Genomic DNA, 24,950 nt, shown 5'->3' on the forward strand with positions numbered 1-24,950 from the left:
TATATATTAGGGGTGTGTATATATATTAGGGTGTGTATATATATTAGGGGTGTATATATATATTAGGGGGCCTGTATATATATTAGGGGTGTATATATATATGCGGTGTATATATATTAGGGGTGTATATATATATATGGGTGTATATATATTAGGGGTGTATATATATATTAGGGGTGTATATATATTAGGGGTGTATATATATATGGGCTGTATATATATTAGGGGTGTATATATATATTAGGGGTGTATATATATTAGGGGTGTATATATATATTAGGGGTGTGTATATATATTAGGGGTGTGTATATATATTAGGGGTGTATATATATATTAGGGTGTATATATATTAGGGGTGTATATATATATGGGCTGTATATATATTAGGGGTGTATATATATATTAGGGGTGTATATATATTAGGGGTGTGTATATATATTAGGGGTGTATATATATATTAGGGCTGTATATATATTAGGGTTGTATATATATATGGGCTGTATATATATTAGCGGTGTATATATATATTAGGGGTGTATATATATTAGGGGTGTATATATATATTAGGGGTGTATATATATTAGGGGTGTATATATATATGGGCTGTATATATATTAGGGGTGTATATATATATTAGGGGTGTATATATATTAGGGGTGTATATATATATTAGGGGTGTATATATATTAGGGGTGTATATATATATTAGGGCTGTATATATATTAGGGGTGTATATATATATGGGCTGTATATATATTAGGGGTGTATATATATATATATAGGGGTGTATATATATTAGGGGTGTGTGATATATATTAGGGGTGTATATATATATGGGCTGTATATATATTAGGGGTGTATATATATATTAGGGGTGTATATATATTAGGGGTGTATATATATTAGGGGTGTATATGATATTAGGGGTGTATATGTATATTAGGGTGTGTATATATATTAGGGGTGTATATATATTAGGGGTGTATATATATTAGGGGTGTGTATATATATTAGGGGTGTATATATATATTAGGGGTGTATATATATTAGGGGTGTATATATATATTAGGGGTGTGTATATATATTAGGGGTGTATATATATTAGGGGTGTATATATATTAGGGGTGTGTATATATATTAGGGGTGTAATATATATTAGGGGTGTATATATATTAGGGGTGTATATATATATTAGGGGTGTATATATATATTAGGGGTGTATATATATTAGGGGTGTATAATATATTAGGGGTGTATATATATTAGGGGTGTATATATATATTAGGGGTGTATATATATTAGGGGTATATATATATTAGGGGTGTATATATATATATGGGCTGTGTATATATTAGTGGTGTGTATATATATTAGGGGTGTATATATATATTAGGGGTGTATATATATTAGGGGTGTATATATATATTAGGGGTGTGTATATATTAGTGGTGTGTATATATTAGTGGTGTGTATATATTAGGGGTGTATATATATTAGGGGTGTATATTATATTAGGGGTGTATATATATATTAGGGGTGTATATATATTAGGGGTGTATATATATATATATATATATGGGCTGTATATATATTAGGGGTGTATATAATATTAGGGTGTATAATATATATATATGGGCTGTATATATATTAGGGGTGTATATATATATTAGGGGTGTATATATATTAGGGGTGTATATATATTAGGGGTGTATATATATTAGGGGTGTATATATATATATATATATGGGCTGTATATATATTAGGGGTGTATATATATTAGGGGTGTGTATATATATTAGGGGTGTGTATATATATTAGGGTGTGTATATATATTAGGGGTGTATATATATTAGGGGTGTATATATATATGGGCTGTATATATATTAGGGTGTGTATATATATTAGGGGTGTATATATATTAGGGGTGTATATATATTAGGGGTGTATATATATATATATATATGGGCTGTATATATATTAGGGGTGTATATATATATTAGGGGTGTATATATATTAGGGGTGTATATATATTAGGGGTGTGTATATATATTAGGGCTGTATATATATTAGGGGTGTATATATATATTAGGGGTGTATATATTTAGGGTGTATATATATATATATGGGCTGTGTATATATTAGTGGTGTGTATATATATTAGGGGTGTATATATATATTAGGGGTGTATATATATTAGGGTGTATATATATTAGGGGTTTATATATATATTAGGGTGTATATATATTAGGGGTGTATATATATATAGGGCTGTATATATATTAGGGGTGTATATATATATTAGGGGTGTATATATATTAGGGGTGTATATATATTAGGGGTGTGTATATATATTAGGGCTGTATATATATTAGGGGTGTAATATATATTAGGGGTGTATATATATATTAGGGGTGTATATATATTAGGGGTGTATATATATATATATGGGCTGTGTATATATTAGTGGTGTGTATATATATTAGGGGTGTATATATATATTAGGGGTGTATATATATTAGGGGTGTGTATATATATTAGGGGTGTATATATATTAGGGTGTATATATATATATGGGCTGTGTATATATTAGTGGTGTGTATATATATTAGGGGTGTATATATATTAGGGGTGTATATATATTAGGGGTGTATATATATATTAGGGTGTGTATATATATTAGGGGTGTGTATATATATTAGGGGTGTATATATATTAGGGGTGTATATATATTAGGGCTGTATATATATTAGGGGTGTATATATATATTAGGGGTGTATATATATTAGGGGTGTGTATATATATTAGGGGTGTATATATATTAGGGGTGTGTATATATATTAGGGTGTATATATATTAGTGGTGTGTATATATATTAGTGTGTATATATATTTAGGGGTGTATATATATATTAGGGGTGTATATATATTAGGGGTGTATTATATTAGGGGTGTATATATATTAGGGGTGTATATATATATATATGGGCTGTGTATATATTAGTGGTGTGTATATATATTAGGGGGTTATATATTATATTAGGGTGTATATATATTAGGGGTGTATATATATTAGGGGTGTATATATATTAGGGGTGTATATATATTAGGGGTGTGTATATATTTGCACGCTGTGCTGTGTCCATGGCGCTGCGCTCTTGTTTGTGTCTGTTTGTCCTGGCTCCTCCCACTCTCGCTGCTCCTCTCAGGGCTCTTCCCGGCAGCCCCGCCCTTAAAACAGGATGTTTTCCTTTTAAGGGTATCTGCGTCAGTGGATTCTCGATCTTGGACTAGTCCACTAAGGGGAATCCACGGGGGGGATCCGGAGGATTGTTTTGACGCTCACAGTTAAAGGAAAGCAGAGAATGTGATGGCAGTGCGGGCGGGCGGTCGTGCGGTGAGTGCGCACAGCCTTCCGCCGGCGGATGAGTGGCGGGTCACAGGGTGCAGGAGATGAGCTGCACTTGTGAGTGGTTGGGTCCAATCTGACGTCGCCCATTCATAGTGCTGGGCGCCGCGGGTATATAAGGCTGCCAGCAGCGAGAGGCTGTAGTGACAGCTCAGGAGAGCAGACAGAGAACAGCGTTCACAGACCGGAGCCATGTACCACGGATTCCCCAGCAACCCCGACTACGAGGCGGCCTCGTCCCGCTGCAGCAGCGCCTCTCCGACCGGAGACAGCCTGACCTACTACCCGTCACCGGCCGCTTCCTTCTCCAGCCTCGGCTCCCCGCTAACCCCGACGGTAAGAGTCTGAGTGCGGCGGTGTGTGGGGGTCCCGGGCGGTGTGTGGTAGGGGGGTCCCGGGCAGTGTGTGGCGGGGGGTCCCGGTGTCGCCCTCCCTTGTGCCCGCGGTTCATTGATAAATCCTGGGTTCATTCAGGAGACTCCGGTGCGGCTCCTGCGTCACCCGTGACGTCACAGCTATTTATATCCTGCGCCGTGTGCGGCGGCTCCGGGAGCGGTGCACGGGGGGGGAGGTCGTGCACCTTATTGCTTTTGTCTCCTCGTCTGCAGGAATAGGGTGGTAGGTGGTGGGGAGAGATGCCTGGGTAGTAGAGGGCATGGTGGTTGTAGTAGTCCTGTGTCTCACTGACTTTCTTCCCTGCAGGAGTTCAGTGCGGAGTCCAGCAGCAGTTTTGTCCCCACTGTCACGGCCATCTCCACCTCTCCAGACCTGCAGTGGTTGGTGCAGCCCACCCTCATCTCCTCTGTGGCCCCCTCACAGTCCCGGGCTCACCCATACGGGGCCGCGCCAGCCTTCAGCCGGACTGGACTACTGAAAGGATCATCTGGTCGAGGCCAGAGCCACGGCAGAAGGGGCAAGCTGGAGCAGGTAACTATCAGCACCCCTTGGTTTTGGGGAGTGGGGGCTGCTCGTTGGTGCTCAAGGGTGGGGGGGCTGACTGTTGGTGCTGTGAAGTGGGGGGCCGCTTGTCAGCTGCTGACCTGTGTGTTTCACCTTGCAGCTTTCTCCTGAGGAGGAGGAGAAGAGAAAAGTCCGGCGGGAAAGGAACAAAATGGCAGCAGCCAAATGCCGTAACCGCCGTCGTGAGCTGACTGACACCCTCCAGGCTGTAAGTATCCCCCCCCCCCCCCCCCCATATTCCTGTTTCTACCCTGTGCGGTCACCGGTCGGTGCCCATCCCTGAGGTCTAATCGGCCCTTTCATGTTCTGCAGGAGACGGACGATCTGGAGGATCAGAAATCTGTTCTGCAAGCTGAGATCGCTAATCTGCTGAAGGAGAAGGAGAAGCTGGAGTTCATCCTGGCGGCACACAAACCAGCCTGCAAGATTCCACATGACCTGGAGGGGGCGTTCCAGGACCTGACCTCCTCCCTGGACCTGGGCCTTCTCTCCGATCTCACCTGCACTTCCAGCTCTGAAGCTCTGGCTGAGCCCCTCTTTCCTGTAGACATTTCACCGTCTTCCGTACCAGAGAAGGAGACCACCCCGCTGCAGGTCCCCCTAGACCTGAAGTCCGAGCCCTTGGACGACTTCTTGTTCAGCTCCCCTGTTGCCGGAGTGACTGACGCTGCCCGCTCTGTGCCAGACGTGGACCTGTCCAGCACCCTGTATGCTGCTGACTGGGAGCCTCTGTACAGCACGCTGTCAGTGGAGATGGAGCCGCTGTGCACGCCGGTCGTTACCTGCACCCCGACATGCACCACCTACACCACCTCCTTTGTCTTCACCTACCCGGAGTCTGGATCTTTCCCTAACTGTGGAGCAGCCCATCGCAGAGGAAGCAGCAGCAACGAGCAGTCCTCGGACTCCCTGAACTCGCCCACCTTACTGGCGTTGTAGCCCCTGTCCTGGACTGTGCCTGGCATGGTGGAAGGCAGCGATCTAGGACTGTGCCCACAGGCAATAACAGAAGTGGGCTGCCTCCCCGTGTGGGACTCGTGCTGCTATACCTGTGCATGTCTAGTCCACTCATCTCCTGCAGCCGGGGCTGTCGCTTTGGATGGCTGTGCACACGGGTCAGTGCTGGAGTACAGGCCGCCCGCCACACCTGCCACAGACTGGCGATCTTGCTGCTTCCTACTGCCACTGAAGTTCGATGCCTCTTCCTGACATGGTGCCGCCGTGTCCTCCTGTTATGTAGCATGATGTATTCTCACTGCTGTGCCAGTGACGTGTTGTTGTCTTCTGACTTAGAACTGCTGAGCTGCTGGTTCAGTGTCTTGTGATGGTGCTGGCTGGCTACAAGCTGCCTCCATAAATATGGATCCTAGCGGACGATGTAAATCCAGACGCCGGACACATTGGTGAATGTGCCGTAACTTCCGTTGACTGTAACTCCGTCTCACTGTCTTTCCAAGTTTTCCATGAAAACATTTTATTTTCTGTAGACTTTTAGTTAATTTATTTTTGGGAATATTTATATTTTTCTTTTTTTACTCCTGCGGACAGAGGATTGTCTCCTCAAGCATTCGTTTGCTTCTTGTCCAGAACATTAAAATGCATTTGCTGAATTTTTTTTGTGTGAGTGATTATTTACCTGAGCGGTGGGGATGTACATGTAATAATCTTTATTTTTATATAGTGCCAAGATATTCCGCAGCGCTTTACATACATTATTATCATGGCTGTCTCCATTGGGGCTCACAATCTACATTCCCTATCAATATATCTTTGGAGTGTGGGAGGAAACCGGAGGAAACCCACGAAACAGGCAGAGAACATACAAACGCCTAGCAGATGTTGTCCTTGGTGGGATTTGAACCCAGGGCCACTATGCTGGCCAATGTAGAGACTGGGCGAAGGGGTGTGTGTACACTATATACAATAATCTCTCTAGATGCTCGATGGAGATATACGCTACTATCTATTTACACGTGATCCTCCTAATACACAATCTCATATATACCAGTTAGAGATATTTGACTTTTGGATCAAATTTATGGAAACCGTTAACAGTTCCCGCTCCAGTGATATTTTCTCATGACAGTCGGCATTAAGCAGAAGAAGCGATGGTAATTTCCTCATCTCAAACCATTGATTGAAACAAAAGTCCACAACAGTGTTGGGTATATGTATACCCCCCCCCCCCCCACCCCAATACATTTCTCAACTTGTCCTGTGGCCTTGAACATTAAGTACATCGGACAACATCTCCTGCTTTACCCCAGTGGTGTTACTGTCTGCTGAGGCACGGGGTCGCACCTTTCTTGTGCTGAGGCATGGCATCCCACTCTTCTTTCAGGGCGGCCCTCAGGTCCTTGAGGATCTGGGGTGCAGAGTTACGAGCCTCTACACAGCGACTCCGCTGACCCCGTAGGTTTTCTATGGGATTCAGGTCTGGAGAAATTGCAGGCCGCTCCAGCTAAGGTTCCTCAGTCTTCAGCAGCCGTTCCCAAATGATGGGACATTGAGTCGGAGCATTGTTGTCCATGAAGATGCGATGAGGCCGGTGTTGTCTGTGCAGAGGCACAATGTCTGGAGTAATGATGTTATTTAGTAATGGGGAATCATCGTGACACCTGCCCACACAGACACCACCAACGGCTCGTCTGGTGACCACAGTGGCTGTCAGTGATGACCATTTCTGCTCAGTATGAATCGACTTTCATCAGTGAACAGCACTGCATAGATGCTCCCCGGTCCATGCAAGATGATGATGGTGGTGCGGTCGGGTCCCTTGCAGATGATGCTTGTCTCGTGGTGCATTCGGATCCCTTGCAGATGACACCTGTGCCTGGTGGTGCGGTCATGTACCTTGCAGATGACGCCGGTGCCTGGTAGGGCGGTTTTGTTCCTTGCAGATGACGCCGGTGCCTGGTGGTGCGGTCGGGTCTCTTGCAGATGACGCCGGTGCCTGGTGGTGCGGTCGGGTCTCTTGCAGATGATGCCGGTGCCTGGTGGTGCGGTCATGTACCTTGCAGATGACGCCGGTGCCTGGTGGTGCGGTCATGTACCTTGCAGATGACGCCGGTGCCTGGTAGGGCGGTTTTGTTCCTTGCAGATGACGCCGGTGCCTGGTGGTGCGGTCGGGTCTCTTGCAGATGATGCCGGTGCCTGGTGGGGCGGTTTTGTCCCTTGCAGATGATGCCTGTGCCTGGTGGTGTGGTCGTGTGCCTGGTGGTGTGGTTGCGTCGCTTGCAGATGACGCCTGTGCCTGGTGGGGCGGTTTTGTCCCTTGCAGATGATGCCTGTGCCTGGTGGTGCGGTCGGGTCCCTTGCAGATGACGCCTGTGCCTGGTGGTGCGTTCATGTACCTTGCAGATGACGCCGGTGCCTGGTGGGGCGGTTTTGTCCCTTGCAGATGATGCCTGTGCCTGGTGGTGCGGTCGGGTCCCTTGCAGATGACGCCTGTGCCTGGTGGTGCGTTCATGTACCTTGCAGATGACGCCGGTGCCTGGTGGGGCGGTTTTGTCCCTTGCAGATGATGCCGGTGCCTGGTGGTGCGGTCTGGTCCCTTGCAGATGACGCCGGTGCCTGGTGGTGTGGTCGGGTCTCTTGCAGATGACGCCGGTGTCTGGTGGGGCGGTTTTGTCCCTTGCAGATGACGCCGGTGTCTGGTGGGGCGGTTTTGTCCCTTGCAGATGATGCCTGTGCCTGGTGGTGTGGTCGCGTCCCTTGCAGATGATGCCGGTGCCTGGTGGTGCGGTCTGGTCCCTTGCAGATGACGCCTGTGCCGGGTGGTGCGGTCTGGTCCCTTGCAGATGACGCCTGTGCCTGGTGGTGCGTTCATGTACCTTGCAGATGACGCCGGTGTCTGGTGGGGCGGGTTTGTCCCTTGCAGATGACGCCGGTGTCTGGTGGGGCGGTTTTGTCCTTTGCAGATGATGCCTGTGCCTGGTGGTGTGGTCGCGTCCCTTTCAGATGATGCCGGTGCCTGGTGGTGTGGTCTGGTCCCTTGCAGATGATGCCTGTGCCTGGTGGTGCGGTCTGGTCCCTTGCAGATGACGCCTGTGCCTGGTGGTGCGGTCTGGTCCCTTGCAGATGACGCCTGTGCCTGGTGGTGCGTTCATGTACCTTGCAGATGACGCCGGTGCCTGGTGGGGCGGTTTTGTCCCTTTCAGATGATGCCGGTGCCTGGTGGTGCGGTCTGGTCCCTTGCAGATGACGCCGGTGCCTGGTGGGGCGGTTTTGTCCCTTGCAGATGATGCCTGTGCCTGGTGGTGCGGTCTGGTCCCTTGCAGATGACGCCGGTGCCTGGTGGTGCGGTCTGGTCCCTTGCAGATGACGCCTGTGCCTGGTGGTGCGGCCATGTACCTTGCAGATGACGCCGGTGCCTGGTGGTGCAGTTTTGTCCCTTGCAGATGACGCCGGTGCCTGGTGGTGCAGTTTTGTCCCTTGCAGATGACGCCGGTGCCTGGTGGTGCAGTTTTGTCCCTTGCAGATGACGCCGGTGCCTGGTGGTGCAGTTTTGTCCCTTGCAGATGACGCCGGTGCCTGGTGGTGCGGCCATGTACCTTGCAGATGACGCCGGTGCCTGGTGGTGCGGCCATGTACCTTGCAGATGACGCCGGTGCCTGGTGGTGCAGTTTTGTCCCTTGCAGATGACGCCGGTGCCTGGTGGTGCAGTTTTGTCCCTTGCAGATGACGCCGGTGCCTGGTGGTGCAGTTTTGTCCCTTGCAGATGACGCCGGTCCCTGGTGGTGCAGTTTTGTCCCTTGCAGATGACGCCGGTGCCTGGTGGTGCGGCCATGTACCTTGCAGATGACGCCGGTGCCTGGTGGTGCGGCCATGTACCTTGCAGATGATGCCGGTGCCTGGTGGTGCAGTTTTGTCCCTTGCAGATGACGCCGGTGCCTGGTGGTGCGGTCAGGTACCTTGCAGGTTGTCTAGCGCGCAGACCGCGTGGTGCTGGTGATCAATTGTCAGGTGTCGTCTTGGTCTCATCACAATGTGAACAGCACAATGAGGACGGTTTAATACCAATTCTAACTGAACCGTGAAATTCATTGGCCAATTTATGGCTCAAATACCTGGTGTGAATTTTGACCTTAAAGGGGTTGTGCCAGGAGCAAAGGTAAAACATTTTTTAAAAACAGGCATGGAAATGCTTTACCTCACAAGAAGTATCAGCTGCGATCCCCGGCCATCCTGTCTGTATACTCTCTTCCTCCCCTCTGCCCAGGAGATGTGGTATGATCAGACCATGTTCCTGTACGGTCAGACACGGCCATTACACAGTACACAGCAGGGGACATGTATAAGATTATCTCAGCACAGGAACATTTTATTTAATCACATTCAATTGTGGAAATTATTATTATTCCAAGATCTATTGATTAAAATCAACCTTTATTCGTGGGAGAACCCCTTTAAGCTTCTTGAAGCTCATCAAGAGAATGCCAAGAATGTGCAAAGCAGTCATCAAAGCAAAAGGTGGCTACTGTGAAGACCCTAGAATATAAGACATATTTTCAGTGGTTTCACACTTTTTTGTTAAGTATATAATTCCACATGTGGTAATTCATAGTTTTGATGCCTTCAGTGTGAATGTACAATTTTCATAGTCATGAAAATACAGAAAAATCTTTAAATGAGAAGGTGTGTCCAAACTTTTGGTCTGTACTGTATATACACACACTATATATATAGACTCTGCTCAAACAAATAAAGGGAACACTTAAACAACAGAATATAACTCCAAGTAAATGAAACTTCTGTGAAATCAAACTGTCCACTTAGGAAGCAACACTGACTGACAATCAATTTCACATGCTGTTGTGCAAATGGAATAGACAATAGATGGAAATTATTGGCAATTATCAAGACACCCTCAATAAAGGAGTGGTTCTGCAGGTGGGGACCACAGACCACATCTCAGTACCAATGCTTTCTGGCTGGTGGTTTGGTCACTTTTGAATGTTGGTTGTGCTTTCACACTCGTGGTAGCATGAGACTGACTCTACAACCCACAGAAGTTGCTCAGGTAGTGCAGCTCATCCAGGATGGCACATCAATGCGAGCTGTGGCAAGAAGGTTTGCTGTGTCTGTCAGCGTAGTGTCCAGAGGCTGGAGGCGCTACCAGGAGACAGGCCAGTACACCAGGAGACGTGGAGGGGGTCGTAGGAGGACAACAACCCAGCAACAGGACCACTACCTCCGCCTTTGTGCAAGTAGAAACAGGAGGAGCACTGCCAGTGCCCTGCAAAATGACCTCCAGCAGGCCACAAATGTGCGTGTGTCTGCACAAACTGTTAGAAACCGACTCCATGAGGGTGGTATGAGGGCCCGACGTCCACAGATGGGGGTTGTGCTCACAGCCCAACACCGTGCAGGACGCTTGGCATTTGCCACAGAACACCAGAATAGGCAAAGTGGCCACTGGTGCCCTGTGCTCTTCACAGGTGAAAGCAGGTTCACACTGAGCACATGTGACAGACGTGACAAAGTCTGGAGACGCCGTGGAGAGCGATCTGCTGCCTGCAACATCCTTCAGCATGACCGGTTTGGCAGTGGGTCAGTAATGGTGTGGGGTGGCATTTCTTTGGAGGGCCGCACAGCCCCCCATGTGATCGCCAGAGGTAGCCTGACTGCCATTAGGCACCGAGATGAGATCCTCAGACCCCTTGTGAGACCATATGCTGGTGCGGTTGGCCCTGGGTTCCTCCTAATGCAGGACAATGCCGGACCTCATGTGGCTGGAGTGTGTCAGCAGTTCCAGCAAGATGAAGGCATTGAAGCTATGGACTGGCCGCCCGTTCCCCAGACCTGAATCCGATTGAGCACATCTGGGACATCATGTCTCGCTCCATCCACCAACGTCACGTTGCACCACAGACTGTCCAGGAGTTGGCGGATGCTTTAGTCCAGGTCTGGGAGGAGATCCCACAGGAGACCATCCGCAACCTCATCAGGAGCATGCCCAGGCGTTGTAGGGAGGTCATACAGGCACGTGGAGGCCACACAAAATACTGAGCCTCATCAGGAGCATGCCCAGGCGTTGTAGGGAGGTCATACAGGCACGTGGAGGCCACACACAATACTCAGCCTCATCAGGAGCATGCCCAGGCGTTGTAGAGAAGTCATACAGGCACGTGGAGGCCACACACAATACTCAGCGTCATCAGGAGCATGCCCAGGCGTTGTAGGGAGGTCATATAGGCACGTGGAGGCCACACACAATACTCAGCCTCATCAGGAGCATGCCCAGGCATTGTAGGGAGGTCATACAGGCACGTGGAGGCCACACACAATACTCAGCCTCATCAGGAGCATGCCCAGGCGTTGTAGGGAGGTCATACAGGCACGTGGAGGCCACACACAATACTCAGCCTCATCAGGAGCATGCCCAGGCATTGTAGGGAGGTCATACAGGCACGTGGAGGCCACACACAATACTCAGCCTCATCAGGAGCATGCCCAGGCGTTGTAGGGAGGTCATACAGGCACGTGGAGGCCACACACAATACTCAGCCTCATCAGGAGCATGCCCAGGCGTTGTAGGGAGGTCATACAGGCACGTGGAGGCCACAAACAATACTCAGCCTCATCAGGAGCATGCCCAGGCGTTGTAGGGAGGTCATACAGGCACATGGAGGCCACACACAATACTCAGCGTCATCAGGAGCATGCCCAGGCGTTGTAGAGAGGTCATACAGGCACGTGGAGGCCACACACAATACTCAGCCTCATCAAGAGCATGCCCAGGCGTTGCAGGGAGGTCATACTGGCACGTGGAGGCCACACACAATACGCAGCCTCATCAAGAGCATGCCCAGGCGTTGTAGAGAAGTCATACAGGCACGTGGAGGCCACACACAATACTCAGCCTCATCAGGAGCATGCCCAGGCGTTGTAGGGAGGTCATACAGGCACGTGGAGGCCACACACAATACTCAGCCTCATCAGGAGCATGCCCAGGCGTTGTAGGGAGGTCATACAGGCACGTGGAGGCCACACACAATACTGAACCTCATCAGGAGCATGCCCAGGCGTTGTAGAGAGGTCATACAGGCACGTGGAGGCCACACACAATACTCAGCCTCATCAGGAGCATGCCCAGGCGTTGTAGGGAGGTCGTACAGGCACGTGGAGGCCACACACAATACGCAGCCTCATCAGGAGCATGCCCAGGCGTTGTAGAGAGGTCATACAGGCACGTGAAGGCCACACACAATACCCAGCCTCATCAGGAGCATGCCCAGGCGTTGTAGGGAGGTCATACAGGCACGTGGAGGCCACACACAATACTCAGCCTCATCAGGAGCATGCCCAGGTGTTGTAGGGAGGTCATACAGGCACGTGGAGGCCACACACAATACTCAGCCTCATCAGGAGCATGCCCAGGCGTTGTAGGGAGGTCATACAGGCACGTGGAGGCCACACACAATACTCAGCCTCATCAGGAGCATGCCCAGGCGTTGTAGGGAGGTCATACAGGCACGTGGAGGCCACACACAATACTCAGCGTCATCAGGAGCATGCCCAGGCGTTGTAGGGAGGTCATACAGGCACGTGGAGGCCACACACAATACTCAGCCTCATCAGGAGCATGCCCAGGCGTTGTAGAGAGGTCATACAGGCAAGTGGAGGCCACACACAATACTCAGCCTCATCAGGAGCATGCCCAGACGTTGTAGAGAGGTCATACAGGCACGTGGAGGCCACACACAATACTCAGCCTTATCAGTAGCATGCCCAGGCGTTGTAGGGAGGTCGTACAGGCACGTGGAGGCCACACACAATACTCAGCCTCATCAGGAGCATGCCCAGGCATTGTAGAGAGGTCGTACAGGCACGTGGAGGCCACACACAATACTCAGCGTCATCAGGAGCATGCCCAGGCGTTGTAGAGAGGTCATACAGTCACGTGGAGGCCACAGACAATACTCAGCCTCATCAGGAGCATGCCCAGGCATTGTAGGGAGGTCATACAGGCACGTGGAGGCCACACACAATACTCAGCCCCATCAGGAGCTTGGCCAGGAGTTGTAGGGAGGTCATACAGGCAAGCGGAGGCCACACACAATACTGAGCCTCATCAGGAGCATGCCCAGGCATTGTAGGGAGGTCATACAGGCACATGGAGGCCACACACAATACTCAGCCTCATCAGGAGCATGCCCAGGCGTTGTAGAGAGGTCGTACAGGCACGTGGAGGCCACACACAATACTCAGCGTCATCAGGAGCATGCCAAGGCGTTGTAGAGAGGTCATACAGTCACGTGGAGGCCACAGACAATACTCAGCCTCATCAGGAGCATGCCCAGGCATTGTAGGGAGGTCATACAGGCACGTGGAGGCCACACACAATACTGAGCCTCATCAGGAGCATGCCCAGGAGTTGTAGGGAGGTCATACAGGCAAGCGGAGGCCACACACAATACTGAGCCTCATCAGGAGCATGCCCAGGCATTGTAGGGAGGTCATACAGGCACGTGGAGGCCACACACAATACTCAGCCTCATCAGGAGCATGCCCAGGCGTTGTAGGGAGGTCATACAGGCACGTGGAGGCCACACACAATACTCAGCCTCATCAGGAGCATGCCCAGGCATTGTAGGGAGGTCATACAGGCACGTGGAGGCCACACACAATACTCAGCCTCATCAGGAGCATGCCCAGGCGTTGTAGGGAGGTCATACAGGCACGTGGAGGCCACACACAATACTGAGCCTCATCAGGAGCATGCCCAGGCGTTGTAGGGAGGTTATACAGGCACGTGGAGGCCACACACAATACTTAGCCTCATCAGGAGCATGCCCAGGCGTTGTAGGGAGGTCATACAGGCACGTGGAGGCCACACACAATACTCAGCCTCATCAGGAGCATGCCCAGGCGTTGTAGGGAGGTCATACAGGCACGTGGAGGCCACACACAATACTGAGCCTCATCAGGAGCATGCCCAGGCATTGTAGGGAGGTCATACAGGCACGTGGAGGCCACACACAATACTCAGCGTCATCAGGAGCATGCCCAGGCGTTGTAGGGAGGTCATACAGGCACGTGGAGGCCACACACAATATTCAGCCTCATCAGGAGCATGCCCAGGCGTTGTAGAGAAGTCATACAGGCACGTGGAGGCCACACACAATACTCAGCGTCATCAGGAGCATGCCCAGGCGTTGTAGAGAAGTCATACAGGCACGTGGAGGCCACACACAATACTCAGCCTCATCAGGAGCATGCCCAGGCGTTGTAGGGAGGTCATATAGGCACGTGGAGGCCACACACAATACTCAGCCTCATCAGGAGCATGCCCAGGCATTGTAGGGAGGTCATACAGGCACGTGGAGGCCACACACAATACTCAGCCTCATCAGGAGCATGCCCAGGCGTTGTAGGGAGGTCATACAGGCACGTGGAGGCCACACACAATACTCAGCCTCATCAGGAGCATGCACAGGCGTTGTAGAGAGGTCATACAGGCACGTGGAGGCCACACACAATACTCAGCCTCATCAGGAGCATGCCCAGGCGTTGTAGGGAGGTCATACAGGCACGTGCAGGCCACACACAATACTCAGCCTCATCAGGAGCATGCCCAGGCGTTGTAGGGAGGTCATACAGGCACGTGGAGGCCACACACAATACTCAGCCTCATCAGGAGCATGCCCAGGCGTTGTAGGGAGGTCATACAGGCACGTGGAGGCCACACACAATACTCAGCCTCATCAGGAGCATGCCCAGGCGCTGTAGGGAGGTCATACAGGCACGTGGAGGCCACACACAATACTCAGCCTCATCAGGAGCATGCCCAGGCGTTGTAGGGAGGTCATACAGGCACGTGGAGGCCACACACAATACTCAGCCTCATCAGGAGCATGCACAGGCATTGTAGAGAGGTCATACAGGCACGTGGAGGCCACACACAATACTCAGCCTCATCAGGAGCATGCCCAGGCGTTGTAGGGAGGTCATACAGGCACGTGGAGGCCACACACAATACTCAGCCTCATCAGGAGCATGCCCAGGCGTTGTAGAGAGGTCGTACAGGCACGTGGAGGCCACACACAATACTCAACCTCATCAGGAGCATGCCCAGGCGCTGTAGGGAGGTCATACAGGCACGTGGAGGCCACACACAATACTCAGCCTCATCAGGAGCATGCCCAGGCATTGTAGGGAGGTCATACAGGCACGTGGAGGCCACACACAATACTGAGACTCATCAGGAGCATGCCCAGGCGTTGTAGAGAGGTCATACAGGCACGTGGAGGCCACACACAATACTCAGCCTCATCAGGAGCATGCCCAGGCGTTGTAGGGAGGTCATACAGGCACGTGGAGGCCACACACAATACTCAGCCTCATCAGGAGCATGCCCAGGCGTTGTAGAGAGGTCATACAGTCACGTGGAGGCCACACACAATACTCAGCCTCATCAGGAGCATGCCCAGGCATTGTAGAGATGTCATACAGGCACGTGGAGGCCACACACAATACTCAGCCTCATCAGGAGCATGCCCAGGCGTTGTAGGGAGGTCATACAGGCACGTGGAGGCCACACACAATACTCAGCCTCATCAGGAGCATGCCCAGGCGTTGTAGGGAGGTCATACAGGCACGTGGAGGCCACACACAATACTGAACCTCATCAGGAGCATGCCCAGGCGTTGTAGAGAGGTCATACAGGCACGTGGAGGCCACACATAATACTCAGAATCATCAAGAGCATGCCCAGGCGTTGCAGAGAGGTCATACAGGCACGTGGAGGCCACACACAATACTCAGCCTCATCAGGAGCATGCCCAGGCGTTGTAGGGAGGTCGTACAGGCACGTGGAGGCCACACACAATACGCAGCCTCATCAGGAGCATGCCCAGGCGTTGTAGAGAGGTCATACAGGCACGTGAAGGCCACACACAATACCCAGCCTCATCAGGAGCATGCCCAGGCGTTGTAGGGAGGTCATACAGGCACGTGGAGGCCACACACAATACTCAGCCTCATCAGGAGCATGCCCAGGCGTTGTAGGGAGGTCATATAGGCACGTGGAGGCCACACACAATACTCAGCCTCATCAGGAGCATGCCCAGGCATTGTAGGGAGGTCATACAGGCACGTGGAGGCCACACACAATACTCAGCCTCATCAGGAGCATGCCCAGGCGTTGTAGGGAGGTCATACAGGCACGTGGAGGCCACACACAATACTCAGCCTCATCAGGAGCATGCACAGGCGTTGTAGAGAGGTCATACAGGCACGTGGAGGCCACACACAATACTCAGCCTCATCAGGAGCATGCCCAGGCGTTGTAGGGAGGTCATACAGGCACGTGCAGGCCACACACAATACTCAGCCTCATCAGGAGCATGCCCAGGCGTTGTAGGGAGGTCATACAGGCACGTGGAGGCCACACACAATACTCAGCCTCATCAGGAGCATGCCCAGGCGTTGTAGGGAGGTCATACAGGCACGTGGAGGCCACACACAATACTCAGCCTCATCAGGAGCATGCCCAGGCGCTGTAGGGAGGTCATACAGGCACGTGGAGGCCACACACAATACTCAGCCTCATCAGGAGCATGCCCAGGCGTTGTAGGGAGGTCATACAGGCACGTGGAGGCCACACACAATACTCAGCCTCATCAGGAGCATGCACAGGCATTGTAGAGAGGTCATACAGGCACGTGGAGGCCACACACAATACTCAGCCTCATCAGGAGCATGCCCAGGCGTTGTAGGGAGGTCATACAGGCACGTGGAGGCCACACACAATACTCAGCCTCATCAGGAGCATGCCCAGGCGTTGTAGAGAGGTCGTACAGGCACGTGGAGGCCACACACAATACTCAACCTCATCAGGAGCATGCCCAGGCGCTGTAGGGAGGTCATACAGGCACGTGGAGGCCACACACAATACTCAGCCTCATCAGGAGCATGCCCAGGCATTGTAGGGAGGTCATACAGGCACGTGGAGGCCACACACAATACTGAGACTCATCAGGAGCATGCCCAGGCGTTGTAGAGAGGTCATACAGGCACGTGGAGGCCACACACAATACTCAGCCTCATCAGGAGCATGCCCAGGCGTTGTAGGGAGGTCATACAGGCACGTGGAGGCCACACACAATACTCAGCCTCATCAGGAGCATGCCCAGGCGTTGTAGAGAGGTCATACAGTCACGTGGAGGCCACACACAATACTCAGCCTCATCAGGAGCATGCCCAGGCATTGTAGAGATGTCATACAGGCACGTGGAGGCCACACACAATACTCAGCCTCATCAGGAGCATGCCCAGGCGTTGTAGGGAGGTCATACAGGCACGTGGAGGCCACACACAATACTCAGCCTCATCAGGAGCATGCCCAGGCGTTGTAGGGAGGTCATACAGGCACGTGGAGGCCACACACAATACTGAACCTCATCAGGAGCATGCCCAGGCGTTGTAGAGAGGTCATACAGGCACGTGGAGGCCACACATAATACTCAGAATCATCAAGAGCATGCCCAGGCGTTGCAGAGAGGTCATACAGGCACGTGGAGGCCACACACAATACTCAGCCTCATCAGGAGCATGCCCAGGCGTTGTAGGGAGGTCGTACAGGCACGTGGAGGCCACACACAATACGCAGCCTCATCAGGAGCATGCCCAGGCGTTGTAGAGAGGTCATACAGGCACGTGAAGGCCACACACAATACCCAGCCTCATCAGGAGCATGCCCAGGCGTTGTAGGGAGGTCATACAGGCACGTGGAGGCCACACACAATACTCAGCCTCATCAGGAGCATGCCCAGGTGTTGTAGGGAGGTCATACAGGCACGTGGAGGCCACACACAATACTCAGCCTCATCAGGAGCATGCCCAGGCGTTGTAGGGAGGTCATACAGGCACGTGGAGGCCACACACAATACTCAGCCTCATCAGGAGCATGCCCAGGCGTTGTAGGGAGGTCATACAGGCACGTGGAGGCCACACACAATACTCAGCGTCATCAGGAGCATGCCCAGGCGTTGTAGGGAGGTCATACAGGCACGTGGAGGCCACACACAATACTCAGCCTCATCAGGAGCATGCCCAGGCGTTGTAGAGAGGTCATACAGGCACGTGGAGGCCACACACAATACTCAGCCTCATCAGGAGCATGCCCAGACGTTGTAGAGAGGTCATACAGGCACGTGGAGGCCACACACAATACTCAGCCTTATCAGTAGCATGCCCAGGCGTTGTAGGGAGGTCGTACAGGCACGTGGAGGCCACACACAATACTCAGCCTCATCAGGAGCATGCCCAGGCATTGTAGAGAGGTCGTACAGGCACGTGGAGGCCACACACAATACTCAGCGTCATCAGGAGCATGCCCAGGCGTTGTAGAGAGGTCATACAGTCACGTGGAGGCCACAGACAATACTCAGCCTCATCAGGAGCATGCCCAGGCGTTGTAGGGAGGTCATACAGGCACGTGGAGGCCACACACAATACTCAGCCCCATCAGGAGCTTGGCCAGGAGTTGTAGGGAGGTCATACAGGCAAGCGGAGGCCACACACAATACTGAGCCTCATCAGGAGCATGCCCAGGCATTGTAGGGAGGTCATACAGGCACATGGAGGCCACACACAATACTCAGCCTCATCAGGAGCATGCCCAGGCGTTGTAGAGAGGTCGTACAGGCACGTGGAGGCCACACACAATACTCAGCGTCATCAGGAGCATGCCCAGGCGTTGTAGAGAGGTCATACAGTCACGTGGAGGCCACAGACAATACTCAGCCTCATCAGGAGCATGCCCAGGCATTGTAGGGAGGTCATACAGGCACGTGGAGGCCACACACAATACTGAGCCTCATCAGGAGCATGCCCAGGAGTTGTAGGGAGGTCATACAGGCAAGCGGAGGCCACACACAATACTGAGCCTCATCAGGAGCATGCCCAGGCATTGTAGGGAGGTCATACAGGCACGTGGAGGCCACACACAATACTCAGCCTCATCAGGAGCATGCCCAGGCGTTGTAGGGAGGTCATACAGGCACGTGGAGGCCACACACAATACTCAGCCTCATCAGGAGCATGCCCAGGCATTGTAGGGAGGTCATACAGGCACGTGGAGGCCACACACAATACTCAGCCTCATCAGGAGCATGCCCAGGCGTTGTAGGGAGGTCATACAGGCACGTGGAGGCCACACACAATACTGAGCCTCATCAGGAGCATGCCCAGGCGTTGTAGGGAGGTTATACAGGCACGTGGAGGCCACACACAATACTTAGCCTCATCAGGAGCATGCCCAGGCGTTGTAGGGAGGTCATACAGGCACGTGGAGGCCACACACAATACTCAGCCTCATCAGGAGCATGCCCAGGCGTTGTAGGGAGGTCATACAGGCACGTGGAGGCCACACACAATACTGAGCCTCATCAGGAGCATGCCCAGGCATTGTAGGGAGGTCATACAGGCACGTGGAGGCCACACACAATACTCAGCGTCATCAGGAGCATGCCCAGGCGTTGTAGGGAGGTCATACAGGCACGTGGAGGCCACACACAATACTCAGCCTCATCAGGAGCATGCCCAGGCGTTGTAGAGAAGTCATACAGGCACGTGGAGGCCACACACAATACTCAGCGTCATCAGGAGCATGCCCAGGCGTTGTAGAGAAGTCATACAGGCACGTGGAGGCCACACACAATACTCAGCCTCATCAGGAGCATGCCCAGGCGTTGTAGGGAGGTCATACAGGCACGTGCAGGCCACACACAATACTCAGCCTCATCAGGAGCATGCCCAGGCGTTGTAGGGAGGTCATACAGGCACGTGGAGGCCACACACAATACTCAGCCTCATCAGGAGCATGCCCAGGCGTTGTAGGGAGGTCATACAGGCACGTGGAGGCCACACACAATACTCAGCCTCATCAGGAGCATGCCCAGGCGCTGTAGGGAGGTCATACAGGCACGTGGAGGCCACACACAATACTCAGCCTCATCAGGAGCATGCCCAGGCGTTGTAGGGAGGTCATACAGGCACGTGGAGGCCACACACAATACTCAGCCTCATCAGGAGCATGCACAGGCGTTGTAGAGAGGTCATACAGGCACGTGGAGGCCACACACAATACTCAGCCTCATCAGGAGCATGCCCAGGCGTTGTAGGGAGGTCATACAGGCACGTGGAGGCCACACACAATACTCAGCCTCATCAGGAGCATGCCCAGGCGTTGTAGAGAGGTCGTACAGGCACGTGGAGGCCACACACAATACTCAACCTCATCAGGAGCATGCCCAGGCGCTGTAGGGAGGTCATACAGGCACGTGGAGGCCACACACAATACTCAGCCTCATCAGGAGCATGCCCAGGCATTGCAGGGAGGTCATACAGGCACGTGGAGGCCACACACAATACTGAGACTCATCAGGAGCATGCCCAGGCGTTGTAGAGAGGTCATACAGGCACGTGGAGGCCACACACAATACTCAGCCTCATCAGGAGCATGCCCAGGCGTTGTAGGGAGGTCATACAGGCACGTGGAGGCCACACACAATACTCAGCCTCATCAGGAGCATGCCCAGGCGTTGTAGAGAGGTCATACAGTCACGTGGAGGCCACACACAATACTCAGCCTCATCAGGAGCATGCCCAGGCATTGTAGAGATGTCATACAGGCACGTGGAGGCCACACACAATACTCAGCCTCATCAGGAGCATGCCCAGGCGTTGTAGGGAGGTCATACAGGCACGTGGAGGCCACACACAATACTCAGCCTCATCAGGAGCATGCCCAGGCGTTGTAGGGAGGTCATACAGGCACGTGGAGGCCACACACAATACTCAGCCTCATCAGGAGCATGCCCAGGCGTTGTAGGGAGATCATACAGGCACGTGGAGGCCACACACAATGCTCAGCCTCATCAGGAGCATGCCCAGGCGTTGTAGAGAGGTCATACAGGCACGTGGAGGCCACACACAATACTCAGCCTCATCAGGAGCATGCCCAGGCGTTGTAGAGAAGTCATACAGGCACGTGGAGGCCACACACAATACTCAGCTTCATCAGGAGCATGCCCAGGCTTTGTAGGGAGGTCATACAGGCACGTGGAGGCCACACACAATACTCAGCCTCATCAGGAGCATGCCCAGGCTTTGTAGGGAGGTCATACAGGCACGTGGAGGCCACACACAATACTGAGCCTCATCAGGAGCATGTCCAGGCGTTGTAGGGAGGTCATACAGGCACGTGGACGCCACACACAATACTCAGCCTCATCAGGAGCATGCCCAGGCGTTGTAGGGAGGTCATACAGGCACGTGGAGGCCACACACAATACTGAACCTCATCAGGAGCATGCCCAGGCGTTGTAGAGAGGTCATACAGGCACGTGGAGGCCACACATAATACTCAGAATCATCAAGAGCATGCCCAGGCGTTGCAGAGAGGTCATACAGGCACGTGGAGGCCACACACAATACTCAGCCTCATCAGGAGCATGCCCAGGCGTTGTAGGGAGGTCGTACAGGCACGTGGAGGCCACACACAATACGCAGCCTCATCAGGAGCATGCCCAGGCGTTGTAGAGAGGTCATACAGGCACGTGAAGGCCACACACAATACCCAGCCTCATCAGGAGCATGCCCAGGCGTTGTAGGGAGGTCATACAGGCACGTGGAGGCCACACACAATACTCAGCCTCATCAGGAGCATGCCCAGGTGTTGTAGGGAGGTCATACAGGCACGTGGAGGCCACACACAATACTCAGCCTCATCAGGAGCATGCCCAGGCGTTGTAGGGAGGTCATACAGGCACGTGGAGGCCACACACAATACTCAGCCTCATCAGGAGCATGCCCAGGCGTTGTAGGGAGGTCATACAGGCACGTGGAGGCCACACACAATACTCAGCGTCATCAGGAGCATGCCCAGGCGTTGTAGGGAGGTCATACAGGCACGTGGAGGCCACACACAATACTCAGCCTCATCAGGAGCATGCCCAGGCGTTGTAGAGAGGTCATACAGGCACGTGGAGGCCACACACAATACTCAGCCTCATCAGGAGCATGCCCAGACGTTGTAGAGAGGTCATACAGGCACGTGGAGGCCACACACAATACTCAGCCTTATCAGTAGCATGCCCAGGCGTTGTAGGGAGGTCGTACAGGCACGTGGAGGCCACACACAATACTCAGCCTCATCAGGAGCATGCCCAGGCATTGTAGAGAGGTCGTACAGGCACGTGGAGGCCACACACAATACTCAGCGTCATCAGGAGCATGCCCAGGCGTTGTAGAGAGGTCATACAGTCACGTGGAGGCCACAGACAATACTCAGCCTCATCAGGAGCATGCCCAGGCATTGTAGGGAGGTCATACAGGCACGTGGAGGCCACACACAATACTCAGCCCCATCAGGAGCTTGGCCAGGAGTTGTAGGGAGGTCATACAGGCAAGCGGAGGCCACACACAATACTGAGCCTCATCAGGAGCATGCCCAGGCATTGTAGGGAGGTCATACAGGCACATGGAGGCCACACACAATACTCAGCCTCATCAGGAGCATGCCCAGGCGTTGTAGAGAGGTCGTACAGGCACGTGGAGGCCACACACAATACTCAGCGTCATCAGGAGCATGCCAAGGCGTTGTAGAGAGGTCATACAGTCACGTGGAGGCCACAGACAATACTCAGCCTCATCAGGAGCATGCCCAGGCATTGTAGGGAGGTCATACAGGCACGTGGAGGCCACACACAATACTGAGCCTCATCAGGAGCATGCCCAGGAGTTGTAGGGAGGTCATACAGGCAAGCGGAGGCCACACACAATACTGAGCCTCATCAGGAGCATGCCCAGGCATTGTAGGGAGGTCATACAGGCACGTGGAGGCCACACACAATACTCAGCCTCATCAGGAGCATGCCCAGGCGTTGTAGGGAGGTCATACAGGCACGTGGAGGCCACACACAATACTCAGCCTCATCAGGAGCATGCCCAGGCATTGTAGGGAGGTCATACAGGCACGTGGAGGCCACACACAATACTCAGCCTCATCAGGAGCATGCCCAGGCGTTGTAGGGAGGTCATACAGGCACGTGGAGGCCACACACAATACTGAGCCTCATCAGGAGCATGCCCAGGCGTTGTAGGGAGGTTATACAGGCACGTGGAGGCCACACACAATACTTAGCCTCATCAGGAGCATGCCCAGGCGTTGTAGGGAGGTCATACAGGCACGTGGAGGCCACACACAATACTCAGCCTCATCAGGAGCATGCCCAGGCGTTGTAGGGAGGTCATACAGGCACGTGGAGGCCACACACAATACTGAGCCTCATCAGGAGCATGCCCAGGCATTGTAGGGAGGTCATACAGGCACGTGGAGGCCACACACAATACTCAGCGTCATCAGGAGCATGCCCAGGCGTTGTAGGGAGGTCATACAGGCACGTGGAGGCCACACACAATATTCAGCCTCATCAGGAGCATGCCCAGGCGTTGTAGAGAAGTCATACAGGCACGTGGAGGCCACACACAATACTCAGCGTCATCAGGAGCATGCCCAGGCGTTGTAGAGAAGTCATACAGGCACGTGGAGGCCACACACAATACTCAGCCTCATCAGGAGCATGCCCAGGCGTTGTAGGGAGGTCATATAGGCACGTGGAGGCCACACACAATACTCAGCCTCATCAGGAGCATGCCCAGGCATTGTAGGGAGGTCATACAGGCACGTGGAGGCCACACACAATACTCAGCCTCATCAGGAGCATGCCCAGGCGTTGTAGGGAGGTCATACAGGCACGTGGAGGCCACACACAATACTCAGCCTCATCAGGAGCATGCACAGGCGTTGTAGAGAGGTCATACAGGCACGTGGAGGCCACACACAATACTCAGCCTCATCAGGAGCATGCCCAGGCGTTGTAGGGAGGTCATACAGGCACGTGCAGGCCACACACAATACTCAGCCTCATCAGGAGCATGCCCAGGCGTTGTAGGGAGGTCATACAGGCACGTGGAGGCCACACACAATACTCAGCCTCATCAGGAGCATGCCCAGGCGTTGTAGGGAGGTCATACAGGCACGTGGAGGCCACACACAATACTCAGCCTCATCAGGAGCATGCCCAGGCGCTGTAGGGAGGTCATACAGGCACGTGGAGGCCACACACAATACTCAGCCTCATCAGGAGCATGCCCAGGCGTTGTAGGGAGGTCATACAGGCACGTGGAGGCCACACACAATACTCAGCCTCATCAGGAGCATGCACAGGCATTGTAGAGAGGTCATACAGGCACGTGGAGGCCACACACAATACTCAGCCTCATCAGGAGCATGCCCAGGCGTTGTAGGGAGGTCATACAGGCACGTGGAGGCCACACACAATACTCAGCCTCATCAGGAGCATGCCCAGGCGTTGTAGAGAGGTCGTACAGGCACGTGGAGGCCACACACAATACTCAACCTCATCAGGAGCATGCCCAGGCGCTGTAGGGAGGTCATACAGGCACGTGGAGGCCACACACAATACTCAGCCTCATCAGGAGCATGCCCAGGCATTGTAGGGAGGTCATACAGGCACGTGGAGGCCACACACAATACTGAGACTCATCAGGAG

General features: G+C 52.5%; 1 protein-coding gene across 1 annotated transcript; it reads left to right on the forward strand.

Annotated features, from left to right (window-relative positions):
- The first annotated feature begins 3,520 nt into the window (after positions 1–3,520).
- Positions 3,521–5,975, forward strand: FOS (Fos proto-oncogene, AP-1 transcription factor subunit). The gene is made up of 4 exons (XM_073637461.1): positions 3,521–3,741; positions 4,108–4,332; positions 4,466–4,573; positions 4,678–5,975. The coding sequence occupies exons 1-4, from the start codon at positions 3,598–3,600 to the stop codon at positions 5,302–5,304; spliced, it is 1,104 nt and encodes a 367-aa protein (XP_073493562.1). The 5' UTR covers positions 3,521–3,597; the 3' UTR covers positions 5,305–5,975.
- Positions 5,976–24,950: the final 18,975 nt, after the last annotated feature.

This window comes from Phyllobates terribilis, unplaced genomic scaffold, assembly GCF_046119375.1.
Source record: "Phyllobates terribilis strain yellow unplaced genomic scaffold, ASM4611937v1 Scaffold_7__3_contigs__length_470593459, whole genome shotgun sequence".
Taxonomy (NCBI): domain Eukaryota; kingdom Metazoa; phylum Chordata; class Amphibia; order Anura; family Dendrobatidae; genus Phyllobates; species Phyllobates terribilis.

Excerpts from the sequence above, each read along its gene's own strand:
- FOS (XM_073637461.1), top strand. The coding sequence starts at position 3,598 with ATGTACCACGGATTCCCCAGCAACCCCGACTACGAGGCGGCCTCGTCC. Across the intron at positions 3,742-4,107 it reads GCTCCCCGCTAACCCCGACG|GAGTTCAGTGCGGAGTCCAG; the intron begins GTAAGAGTCTGA and ends TCTTCCCTGCAG. Across the intron at positions 4,574-4,677 it reads TGACTGACACCCTCCAGGCT|GAGACGGACGATCTGGAGGA; the intron begins GTAAGTATCCCC and ends CATGTTCTGCAG.